The sequence below is a fragment of the Oncorhynchus clarkii genome, chromosome 6, assembly GCF_045791955.1.
Source record: "Oncorhynchus clarkii lewisi isolate Uvic-CL-2024 chromosome 6, UVic_Ocla_1.0, whole genome shotgun sequence".
Taxonomy (NCBI): Eukaryota; Metazoa; Chordata; class Actinopteri; order Salmoniformes; family Salmonidae; genus Oncorhynchus; species Oncorhynchus clarkii.
In genome coordinates, this window is record NC_092152.1 from 2,584,374 (window position 1) to 2,596,397 (window position 12,024).

Here is a 12,024-nt window from a genome sequence, read left to right on the forward strand (position 1 = left end):
ATCCGTTCAAATTGTCCACGAGACCTGTTTTTGAAGCCATCTTTTTTGACTTGTATTTTTTGTATCTTAAAACCAACCTGAATGATATACCAAAGGCTCATCGTTGAAAAACGTATTTGTAGAAACTTGACTTTCTAGTCATGGTTAGAGCTCAGCAGTCCTGGTAAAGTCTTGACGGTTCCTCGTGCCACCAGTGTAGCTCTCTACTCTATCTGGAACTCTCCTTCAGTGCGTCTTGTAATGCTGTCCCCTACAAAACAAAGCATGGACAGTGTTTGCATTTTCAGACTCGTTTTTTGGTTCCCAGGTAAGATTTAATTTTTGTTTCCTGTATTCCCAGGGGCGTTTGTTCCACCGTCACACCACTACGATAAACCCTCCCACCCCCGGGTCAATCGTTAGCGCTCTTAGATCAGAACGACATACATCAGAGGAACGTTATTCTCTACAGATATTGAAAATAAATGAAAGACCCATTGGGAAGGGGAAGCGGAGAGGCACCGAATCCTGACTTACGAAACGTGCACACAACTCAGAGCTCTGCACAAATCGTGCGTAGATTGATGTCGCTGGAGAGATTTTTTTTTTAGCGGAAGTTTGAGTTGAGCGGGCGTTTTGTCAGGTTAGGATTAGGCCAAATGAGAAGAGCAGAAAGAACAGGGTTACAGAAGACTGTTACAGAACACACACAGATGGTTCTAGAACACTGGCAAGCTGTTCTAGAACACAGACTGTTCTAGAACACAAAGACAAGAAATGGGTTCACACATCCCCACAGGAAACAAATCTTATGTTGGTCTGGTCGCGAGGAGGTGATCTGTTCTTACATGCTCCCTGAGTGAACTGGTGTCCCCCTCCACACAGAAGCCTATGCATAGACAGATCTGTCCTTTTTTTTTGTAGCTAATCATGCTCTTAACAAACCCCCCAAAAAAAGATATGACGTGAAAGCCCTTTTGATCAAGTGATCCATTCTCTGCATTCGTTGACAATGGAGGGGTGGGAGTGAGTGTTGCTAAGCTCCTGTATCACGCCTCGTTTTGTTGTGCCAACTTTTTTTTTCTTTTTTTCTCACCCTATTCCAGAAGTGTGCACTTGCACACTCTGTCAATGGATTTGAAAGCATAAGGATTGGAGTTGCCCAGAGAGGGTATCCATCTACCATTTTGTTAAATCCAGTTTCAGAAAGTGGATTTGAAAGCATAAGGATTGGAGTTGCCCAGAGAGGGTATCCATCCAGCATTTTGTTAAATCCAGTTTCAGAAAGTGGATTTGAAAGCATAAGGATTGGAGTTGCCCAGAGAGGGTATCCATCCACCATTTTGTTAAATCCAGTTTCAGGAAGTGGGCAAGTGCACACTTCAGCATAAAGGTGCAAAATGGGGACGCTGTGTGGCCAGCCTGCAGTAGACTTCAGTAGGCCAGGAATGAAGGCTTTGGCAGACTGTGGTAGGACCCGGGTACTGCAGAGCAGTATACAGTTAGTGTGATTTATCTGTCTGTTGGTTTCATGCCCAACCTACTGATTTTTAATCCAGCCAGTTATGCATGCAACGATGTCCGATCTAACCCTTCTTTTTTTCTGCTGGGAGCTTCCATGTTTGTAGTTTTTCTGCTGCAACATAATTTGTAGTTTTCTTTACCAGTCCAGTCCCCAAAGTCCTCTGTTCTTTTTAATTGTTTTATCTTTCAAAAAAAATACGTCTCCAGTATGTGGGAGGGTTCAAACCTCGGCCCCCAGCCAACCAGCTCCTCCGGAAGGATTTTTGACCAAGGTTCCCCCCCCCCCCCACCACCCAAACACTTTGCCACACCTATCATTGCCATGCCACTGTTAGACATCAGCTCAGTTAACACTCCTGTTCTGACCCCTCTGTTATTAGTTACCAGGGCCCAGACTAATGCGCCAGGGCCCAGACTAATGCGCCAGGGCCCAGACTAACGACCCATTGGAATCCCCCTAGAGTATCCGTCCAGTGTCATCTCAGAAGATCTAAGACTGAAAGTGACAAATGATTGGCGTAGCGTTGCTTACTTGAACAAGCTAACATTATATCTCAGTTTTTTTGAGATTTGAAACTTCTCTGTTAAGGCTTACATTTCAGCACATGATAACAATAGGCCTACATACAGTTCAGTTACTTGACTACATGATCAAATTAATAACTGTTGGTACCAGCCGACACTAGCTACTAGGTCAGCCTGAGTTAGATAATGATCAGGCTGTTGACGCTCTGGTGGTTCCCGTTCACTCATCCTGCTTCTATTCTCTCATTTTACGGCAGTCCCGTAATTCACCTTCCCTTTACCGAACACCGAACACCAACGTAGACCTAATGTTACATACATGACACTCTACATCTCCAAACCCTTGGTCATTTCAATGAGGTCAGGTTGCGCATTGGTTTATTTGGCAGCAACGCCAATCAGATTAGACCTTTTTTAATCTAGTTCACTTCCTGGTTCCCTACTGAAACCCTATCTTGGTATGTGTGGCAATGTGTTTGTATCTTCTTGTTAATGAGTCTTGCTCTACCTGGTCAAACACCCGTTCCTCCTCAACACCTCAACCGACCACCATTTTGACAATTGGACTCATCCGTTTTTAGATGTAACCTTGGTGAAAGACCCAGAGGACGTCTTGGACAGGCTAAAATGCCTTGCCGCTCTGGCGGCTCTGCGGCACGCTAAGTGGTTCCAGGTTCGGACACATCCATCTTACTTTCTTATTGTAGCCTTATGAGATGCATATTTTTTTTTTGGATTCCTTTGTTTGAATTTTGTTTTAATGAAGGAATTTTAATAATGAATTTTAACACTTCCCACAACAAAAACCACACAGTAATACCTGATAACAGTTGAATTGTTGTTTGAAAAAGATAAATTCAATGATGCCACACACGTAATGATAAAAAAAAATCTAACCAGATTGAATATTCAATCTTAATTTTTTTATATTTATTGTTGAACTTTAGTATGGTAATGATTTTTATAATTTTCAACAAAAAAAACTGGCATCCTTGTATGATTTCATTATTTTCCCTTCCCGACTATATTGTCAGTTAAAACATGATTCCATAAGGCTGCAGAGATATCTTTGCATAAGATCTGATAAGAGCTTCCATGTTGAGCATTAGTATCTTGTGATGTTGTATTTATTTTTAATAGAAGAATAGGGATTGAGAGAAACGGGACATCTGATTTTTTTAAAAAACATTTTTAGTTTCACTGTGTCGCTGCAATGGCAGAAAAAGCTAACGCACAGGTAAAGCAGATTCCCTCCCCTCTCACAGTCCCTAACCTTGATCTTCTTTACAAACACAAACTCTGTACCTGACGCTTCTGTCAAACACTTGATCAACTTGAGAAGTCAGGGTTTATAAGATGACAAGGAAATTTAAACCTTTTTTCTTGTTTCATCTTGCAAACTGTGAGCTCTCTCTTTTTTTTGTACTAATGTTATGAGGTGAAATACTCCTGGAAATGGCAGCTGATTCCAACCAATTACGGACAATTAATTAATTGAGTTTTCAATCAACCTATCACAAGCTTCCATTGTGTACAGTAGTGTTTGGCCCTCTATGACAGACCTGTTGTAATGTACCCTGTAATAGTCTGTCTGCTCCCGTCTTATCTCTAAACTAAACGTGTTGTTGCTCCACAAGGCTAGAGCGAACGGACTCCAATCCTGTGTGATTGTTATTCGTATCCTGCGTGACCTCTGTCAGAGGGTCCCCACATGGTCCGCCTTCCCCAGCTGGGTGAGTTCATCATCAGGCTAACGCTAGAGTCGACAACTGTCTCAAATGAGTTTATTTTTGTATATGTTGTTAGAGAAGTATTGGACTTTAATGGGACGGTTTATTGGACACAGAGGAAGCCCAGTCCATTGAATTGTTTCTCGTCCCGGACGAGGCATAATCTGTGTCTGGGAAACCGACCATATAGGTCAATTAAAGGGATAGTTGGGGATTTTAGCATTGAAGTATTTTATCTACTTCCCCAGAGTTGGATGAACTTGTTGATTCCATTTTTTTTTTTGTCTTTGTTCAGTTTGAAGGAAGAGTCTAGCGTTAGTGCAATGACTGTAAGTTGTTGGGAACAGCTAGCACGTTCGCTGTTCCTGTAGACTTCGTCTTTGCGCTGACGCTAGTTTGCATTGGCTCGCAGAACTGGTATCCTCCAGTGCATCTGACTCTGGGGAAGTAGACAAAAGGGCTTCATTGACAAAATCCTGAACTATCCCTTTAAGTTCATGCGTTCGAGTGTCGAACAGTAGATGTGTTAACTTGGGACGAACACACTGGCTGCAACTCAGTAGTAAAAAGTGTCTTCTTTCCCTGACGTGAGGTGGCAAGGACCGATCCAAAATACTTCTTTTAGATTCACTCAATGAGGAGTTTAAACGTCTCCATCCCCTCTGCTCCTCCTCCATCCCCTCTGCTCCTCCTCCATCCCCTCTGCTCCTCCTCCATCTTCTCTGCTCCTCTACCATCTTCTCTCTTTCCTTTGTTCTCCAGGCCATGGAGCTGTTGGTAGAGAAGACCATTAGCAGTGCCTCTGGCCCCCTGAGCCCAGGCGATGCACTGAGACGAGTCTTTGAATGTATTTCCTCTGGGATTCTGCTCCCCGGTTAGTCTAAGCGATTTATTTTCTTTACTCTTATAGCAGACTACTTCGCATATCATCATGGGAGACATTTTTTGTTGTTGTTGATGATCGTATCAGACTTTCGCGTAGTTGGGTGGGGTTAATGGTGTGTTGGCATTAGCAGAGTGCTGATAGGTGTGTTTGGTTGTCTTCTAGGTGGCCCGGGATTGGTCGACCCGTGTGAGAAGAACCCCACTGATACCCTGACAGCCATGGAGGAGCAACACAGAGAGGACATCACCTCAAGTGCCCAGGTACTGACAGACACGTGTATAGAATGCACAGTACCAGTCAAAAGTTTGGACACGCCTACATGATTCCATGTGTGTTATTTCCTAGTTTTGATGTCTTCAATATTATTCTACAGTGTAGAAAATAGTAAAAAATAAAGAAAAACCCTTGAATGAGTCGGTGTGTCCTAACTTTTGACTGGTACTGTAAATATAATGTATTAAATAAATTGAACAGAAATATAAAGGCAACATGTAAAGTTTCATGAGCTGAAATAAAATATCCCAGAAATATTCTATACGCACAAAAAGCTTATTTATCCTAAAATGTTGTGCACAAATATGTTTACATCTCTGTTAGTGAGCATTTCTCCTTTGCCAAGATAATCCGTCCACCTGATAGGTGGCATATCAAGAAGCTGATTAAACAGCATGATCATTACACAAGGTGATCACGCACCTTGTGCTGGGGGACAAAAGGCCATTCTAAAATGTGCAGTTTTGTCACATAGCACAATGGCACAAAATGTCTAAAGTTTTGTGGGAACGTGCAATTGGCATGCTGACTGCAGGAATGTCCACCAGAGCTGTTGCCAGAAAATGTCATGTTAATTTCTCTACCGTAAGCCGCCTCCAACATCGTTTTAGAGAATTTGGTAATACGTCCAACCGGCCTCCCAACCGCAGACTGCATGTAACCACGCCAACCCAGGACCTCCGCATCCGGCTTCTTCCCCTGCTGGCTCGTCTGAGACCAGCCACCAGGACAGCTGATGAAACTGTGGGTTTGCACAACCAAAGTATTTCTACACAAACTGTCAGAAAACTGTCTCAGGGAAGCTCGTCTGGGTGCTCGTCGTCCTCACCAGGGTTCTTGACCTGACTGCAGTTCAGCTTCGTAACCAGACAAAAGCAAAGCAAATGCTTCAGCACGATGGCCACTGGCACGCTGGAGAAGCTGTTCACGGCTGAATCCCAGTTGGTAGCTGTACCGGGCAGATGGCCACTGGCTGGAGAAGCTGTTCACGGCTGAATCCCAGTTGGTAGCTGTACCGGGCAGATGGCCACTGGCTGGAGAAGCTGTTCACAGCTGAATCCCAGTTGGTAGCTGTACCGGGCAGATGGCCACTGGCTGGAGAAGCTGTTCACGGCTGAATCCCAGTTGGTAGCTGTACCGGGCAGATGGCCACTGGCTGGAGAAGCTGTTCACGGCTGAATCCCAGTTGGTAGCTGTACCGGGCAGATGGCCACTGGCTGGAGAAGCTGTTCACGGCTGAATCCCAGTTGGTAGCTGTACCGGGCAGATGGCCACTGGCTGGAGAAGCTCTTCCCGGCTGAATCCCAGTTTTAGCTGTACCGGGCAGATAGCAAACAACTTGTATGGCGTCACGTGGGCGAGTGGTTTGCTGATGTCAGCGTTGTGAACATGGTGGCAGTGGGGTTATGGTACGGGCATGCATAAGCTACGGACAACGAACACAACTGCATTCTAGCAATGCCAATGTGAATGCACAGAGATACCGTGACAAGATCCTGCGGCCCATTGTTGTGCCATTCATCTGCTGCCCTCACCTCAAGTTTCAGCATAATAATACACAGCCCCATGTAGCAAGGATCTGTACACAATTCCTGGAAGCTTAAAATATCCCTGTTCTTCCATGGACTGCATACTCACCAGACATGTCACCCAGTGAGCATGTTTGGGATGCTCTGGATCTATGTGTATGACAGCCTGTTCCAGTTCCCACCAATATCCAGAAACCTCCACAGCCATTTAAGGAGGAGTGGGACAACATTCAACAGGCCACAATCAACAGCCTGATCAACTCTATGTGAAGGAGATGTGTCGCGCTGCACGAGGCAGATGGTCACACCAGATACTGACTGGTTTTCTAATCCACGCCCTTGACCTTTTTTTAAAGGTATCTGTGACCAACAAATATCTGTATTCCCAGTCATGTGAAATCTGTAGATTAGGGCCTAATGAATTTATTTTAATTGACTGATTTCCTGATATGAACTGTAACTCAGTAACGTCTTTGAAATGGATGCGGTTTTACATTTATGGTGTAACTGAACAAAAATCTAAGGTACTGGCCATATGTAAAGTTTAAAATATCATTATGGATGTAAGGTACTGGCCATATGTAAAGTTTAATATATCATTATGGATGTAAGGTACTGGCCATATGTAAAGTTTAATATATCATTATGGATGTAAGGTACTGGCCATATGTAAAGTTTAATATATCATTATGGATGTAAGGTACTGGCCATATGTAAAGTTTAATATATCATTATGGATGTAAGGTACTGGCCATATGTAAAGTTTAATATATCATTATGGATGTACGGTACTGGCCATATGTAAAGTTTAATATATCATTATGGATGTACGGTACTGGCCATATGTAAAGTTTAATATATCATTATGGATGTAAGGTACTGGCCATATGTGAAGTTTAATATATCATTATGGATGTACTGTACTGGCCATATGTTAAGTTTAATATATCATTATGGATGTACGGTACTGGCCATATGTAAAGTTTAATATATCATTATGGATGTACGGTACTGGCCATATGTAAAGTTTAATATATCATTATGGATGTAAGGTACTGGCCATATGTGAAGTTTAATATATCATTATGGATGTACTGTACTGGCCATATGTTAAGTTTAATATATCATTATGGATGTACGGTACTGGCCATATGTAAAGTTTAATATATGATTATGGATGTACGGTACTGGCCATATGTAAAGTTTAATATATCATTATGGATGTACGGTACTGGCCATATGTAAAGTTTAATATATCATTATGGATGTACAGTATTGGCCATATGTAAAGTTTAATATATCATTATGGATGTACGGTACTGGCCATATGTAAAGTTTAATATATCATTATGGATGTACAGTATTGGCCATATGTAAAGTTTAATATATCATTATGGATGTACGGTACTGGCCATATGTAAAGTTTAATATATCATTATGGATGTACGGTACTGGCCATATGTAAAGTTTAATATATCATTAGGGATGTACGGTACTGGCCATATGTAAAGTTTAATATATCATTATGGATGTACGGTACTGGCCATATGTAAAGTTTAATATATCATTATGGATGTACGGTACTGGCCATATGTAAAGTTTAATATATCATTATGGATGTAAGGTACTGGCCATATGTAATGTTTAATATATCATTATGGATGTACGGTACTGGCCATATGTAAAGTTTAATATATCATTATGGATGTACAGTATTGGCCATATGTAAAGTTTAATATATCATTATGGATGTACGGTACTGGCCATATGTAAAGTTTAATATATCATTATGGATGTACAGTATTGGCCATATGTAAAGTTTAATATATCATTATGGATGTACGGTACTGGCCATATGTAAAGTTTAATATATCATTATGGATGTACGGTACTGGCCATATGTAAAGTTTAATATATCATTATGGATGTACGGTACTGGCCATATGTAAAGTTTAATATATCATTATGGATGTACGGTACTGGCCATATGTAAAGTTTAATATATCATTATGGATGTAAGGTACTGGCCATATGTAATGTTTAATATATCATTATGGATGTACGGTACTGGCCATATGTAAAGTTTAATATATCATTATGGATGTACGGTACTGGCCATATGTAAAGTTTAATATATCATTATGGATGTAAGGTACTGGCCATATGTAAAGTTTAATATATCTTATTATGGATGTACGGTACTGGCCATATGTAAAATTTAATATATCTTATTATGGATGTACGGTACTGGCCATATGTAAAGTTTAATATATCATTATGGATGTACGGTACTGGCCATATGTACAGTTTAATATATCATTATGGATGTACGGTATTGGCCATATGTAAAGTTTAATATATCATTATGGATGTACGGTACTGGCCATATGTAAAGTTTAATATATCATTATGGATGTACGGTATTGGCCATATGTAAAGTTTAATATATCATTATGGATGTACGGTACTGGCCATATGTGAAGTTTAATATATCATTATGGATGTAAGGTACTGGCCATATGTAAAGTTTAATATATCATTATGGATGTACGGTACTGGCCATATGTAAAGTTTAATATATCATTATGGATGTACGGTACTGGCCATATGTAAAGTTTAATATATCATTATGGATGTAAGGTACTGGCCATATGTAAAGTTTAATATATCATTATGGATGTACGGTACTGGCCATATGTAAAGTTTAATATATCATTATGGATGTACGGTACTGGCCATATGTAAAGTTTAATATATCATTATGGATGTACGGTACTGGCCATATGTAAAGTTTAATATATCATTATGGATGTACGGTACTGGCCATATGTAAAGTTTAATATATCATTATGGATGTACGGTGCTGGCCATATGTAAAGTTTAATATATCATTATGGATGTAAGGTACTGGCCATATGTAAAGTTTAATATATCATTATGGATGTACGGTACTGGCCACCGTACCTACCTCTATATTTCTTGAGGTTCTCCGTAAATATAAGGTGCTGTATGTAGTTAACTCTCCCTGTCCGTCTGCTAGAGGGAATGTCTTCTATTGACCAACTGTGTTTCTGTCCAGTTTGCTCTGCGGCTGCTAGCCTTCCGTCAGATCCACAAGGTGCTGGGCATGGACCCACTGCCCCTGATGAAACCCCGCTTCAACGTCTGCACCAACCGCAAGCGTCGCCGCGACAACAGCGACGGAACGGACGGATTCGAGGGTGAAGGGAAGAAGGACAAGAAGGATTTCGACAGCAGCTGCTAGGACCTGGCCTCCCCTCCACCACTCCCCCCACCCCAATTCATTAAAAGTTGTGTGTGTGTGTGGCCACGTTTCATGCTGACTACATTGCATTCACCTGCCGGAATCTCACAACACCTGGATGTGTGTGTTCAAGATGAGCGCTAACCATAATCCATATAGCATTCTGATGATGGATTGCAGTCAATAACGTGGCGTGCAACCATTGGTTGATGCCTGCACTGCAATGTAGTCTGCCTGGAACGAGCCCTATGTACTTCTGTCACCTACTACAGGTGGGTTTGTGTAAATGCTCAAGGCCAACATCGGACGGGGCCTGGTCCTGTAAGCCATGAGTAAATCAGGGTTGTATTCATTTGGGCACGTAACAGAAAATGTTTTTAAACATTTTGCAATGGGGGCGGGGGGGGGAGAAAACTGAGCATTTCTATTGTCAGTCCGTTTTCTTCCTTTTTGGTCCCAAATGAATACGACCCAGTCTTGACTGAATAGGCCTAATGCAGTACCCAGTTTGTCCACGATGTTCTGTTTTGGTAGCGATTGATATGACCTGTGGTTGGGACCTATAAACATCTCCTTCCTAGCTGATTCTTTTATTTCTCCAGTAGAAGTTACCACGACAATGGGGCTTCCTTTTCCCAACCTTCTCCTTTTTAGACTTATTGTCTGTCTTTTTTTTCGTTGTTGTTATTTTGTGTTACAGACTTTCCAGTCTTTTTCGAGTTACGAAAACGTAAACTAGAGTGAGATCTGTTTTTGTTCCAGTGGTTGATTTTTAGATCAGGAAGATCTACGGTAAATGTTGATGCATCACATGCATGTTATTTCTAGTTGCATATATTCAGTGTTGGCTGTTTTTTAGTACATTTAAATACCCATTTATGAAGCACATAATTCGATCAGTCACCAGTAAATGTTTTATTTTCCTATAAGCTGTAATTTTGAATATGATCTTCTTCTTTTTAAGTGTCATGATGCTTGTTTAAAAGTAGCGTAAAAAGCTACGGTCTTGTTGTTGTTTTGTTACGGCCAGACTGCAACGTGTTCTAGTGTTTAACACAGGCTCCTTAACTGTGATGGTGTTTGTACTACATTTCTGAGGAAAACACTGATTCCTAATTTGTTGTTTTGAACGTAGCTCTCTCTAATATATATATATATATGAAAATATACCTATGATAATCTTGCAATAGATCAAAGTGTTTTAGTTTGGAAGAACTCACGGACGTGCTTTCAGATTTTGTTATTTGTATTATGGCTTTTAACATTTTGGTTTAACAGATTATAATGGGACATTTGTTGGCTTGCCCCACATCTTGGTTTAACGCTGCGTACATATAGTTCATTTGAATAATGTATAGAAAATGAAAAACCAATTGGATTAAAAAAAGACGAGCGTAACGTTGTTGTTTAAACGTAGATCCATTTAATGTTTGACTGTCAGCCTGTCTCTGCCTGCCTCTCTCTGCCTGCCTCTGCCTCTCCCTCTCTCTGCCTCTCTCTCGGTCTGTCTGCCTCTCCCTCTCTGCCTCTCTCGGTCTGTCTGTCTGCCTCTCCCTCTCTGCCTCTCTCTCTCGGTCTGTCTGCCTCTCTCTCAGTCTGTCTGCCTCTCAATTCAAGGTGTTTTATTGGCATGGGAAACATATGTTTACATTGCCAAAGCAAGTGAAATTGATAAACAAAAGATCTCTCTCTGTCTGGCTGGCTCTCTCCTCCCTTCTCTGTCTGTCTCTCTCTCTCTCTCTCTCCTCCCTTCTCGGTCGGTCTTTCTCTGTCTGGCTCTCTCTCTCCTCCCTTCTCGGTTGGTCTCTGTGTCTGGCTCTCTCTCTCTCTCCTCCCTTCTCGGTCGGTCTCTCTCTCTCTGTCTGGCTCTCTCTCCTCCCTTCTCGGTCGGTCTCTCTGTCTGGCTCTCTCTCGCTCTCCTCCCTTCTCGGTCGGTCTCTCTCGTGTGCTGCCTGTCAGTCAGCCTTTTGTGCTCGCTCTGTGCCTGTTTGTCTCTCTGTCTGTCTTAGTACCTCCACTTTACCATGGTCGGAATAAAGACATTTCCTGAATGAAGGACTTCTGGACTAAGTGGGGTTTGTTGTTTGGGTCTCAGCTCCCTATTTCCAAGGATATACATACACATCCAATGTGTGGCGACACCACCTCAGCACTTTCCACATTTCATGTTCAGCTGTATGAACTCCCCCAGTGGCTTTATGAAACAACATGGAACCATAGAGATTTCCCTCTGTGCAGAAGACAGTTTACTGACAGTGTCCCAACAGGATATGATGAGTGAGGTTAGACGGACAGTTCTTTTATCCCTTCAAA

General features: G+C 41.7%; 1 protein-coding gene across 9 annotated transcripts in view; it reads left to right on the forward strand.

The window, feature by feature from the left end:
* Positions 1-11,778, forward strand: part of LOC139410553 (zinc finger RNA-binding protein-like) — a 55,849-nt gene extending 44,071 nt beyond the window's left edge. For 5 of the 9 annotated variants that reach the window (XM_071155837.1, XM_071155838.1, XM_071155840.1 and 2 more), the window contains exons 17-21: positions 2,610-2,701; positions 3,666-3,761; positions 4,521-4,632; positions 4,807-4,904; positions 9,526-11,778. In XM_071155837.1, coding sequence (XP_071011938.1) covers positions 2,610-2,701; positions 3,666-3,761; positions 4,521-4,632; positions 4,807-4,904; positions 9,526-9,711 — 584 coding nt within the window. In that variant the 3' untranslated portion in view covers positions 9,712-11,778. Of the gene's footprint in view, positions 1-2,609; positions 2,702-3,223; positions 3,266-3,665; positions 3,762-4,520; positions 4,633-4,806; positions 4,905-9,525 lie in introns of all 9 variants that reach the window. The other 4 variants (XM_071155834.1, XM_071155836.1, XM_071155839.1 and 1 more) reach the window with 1 other exon arrangement.
* Positions 11,779-12,024: the final 246 nt, after the last annotated feature.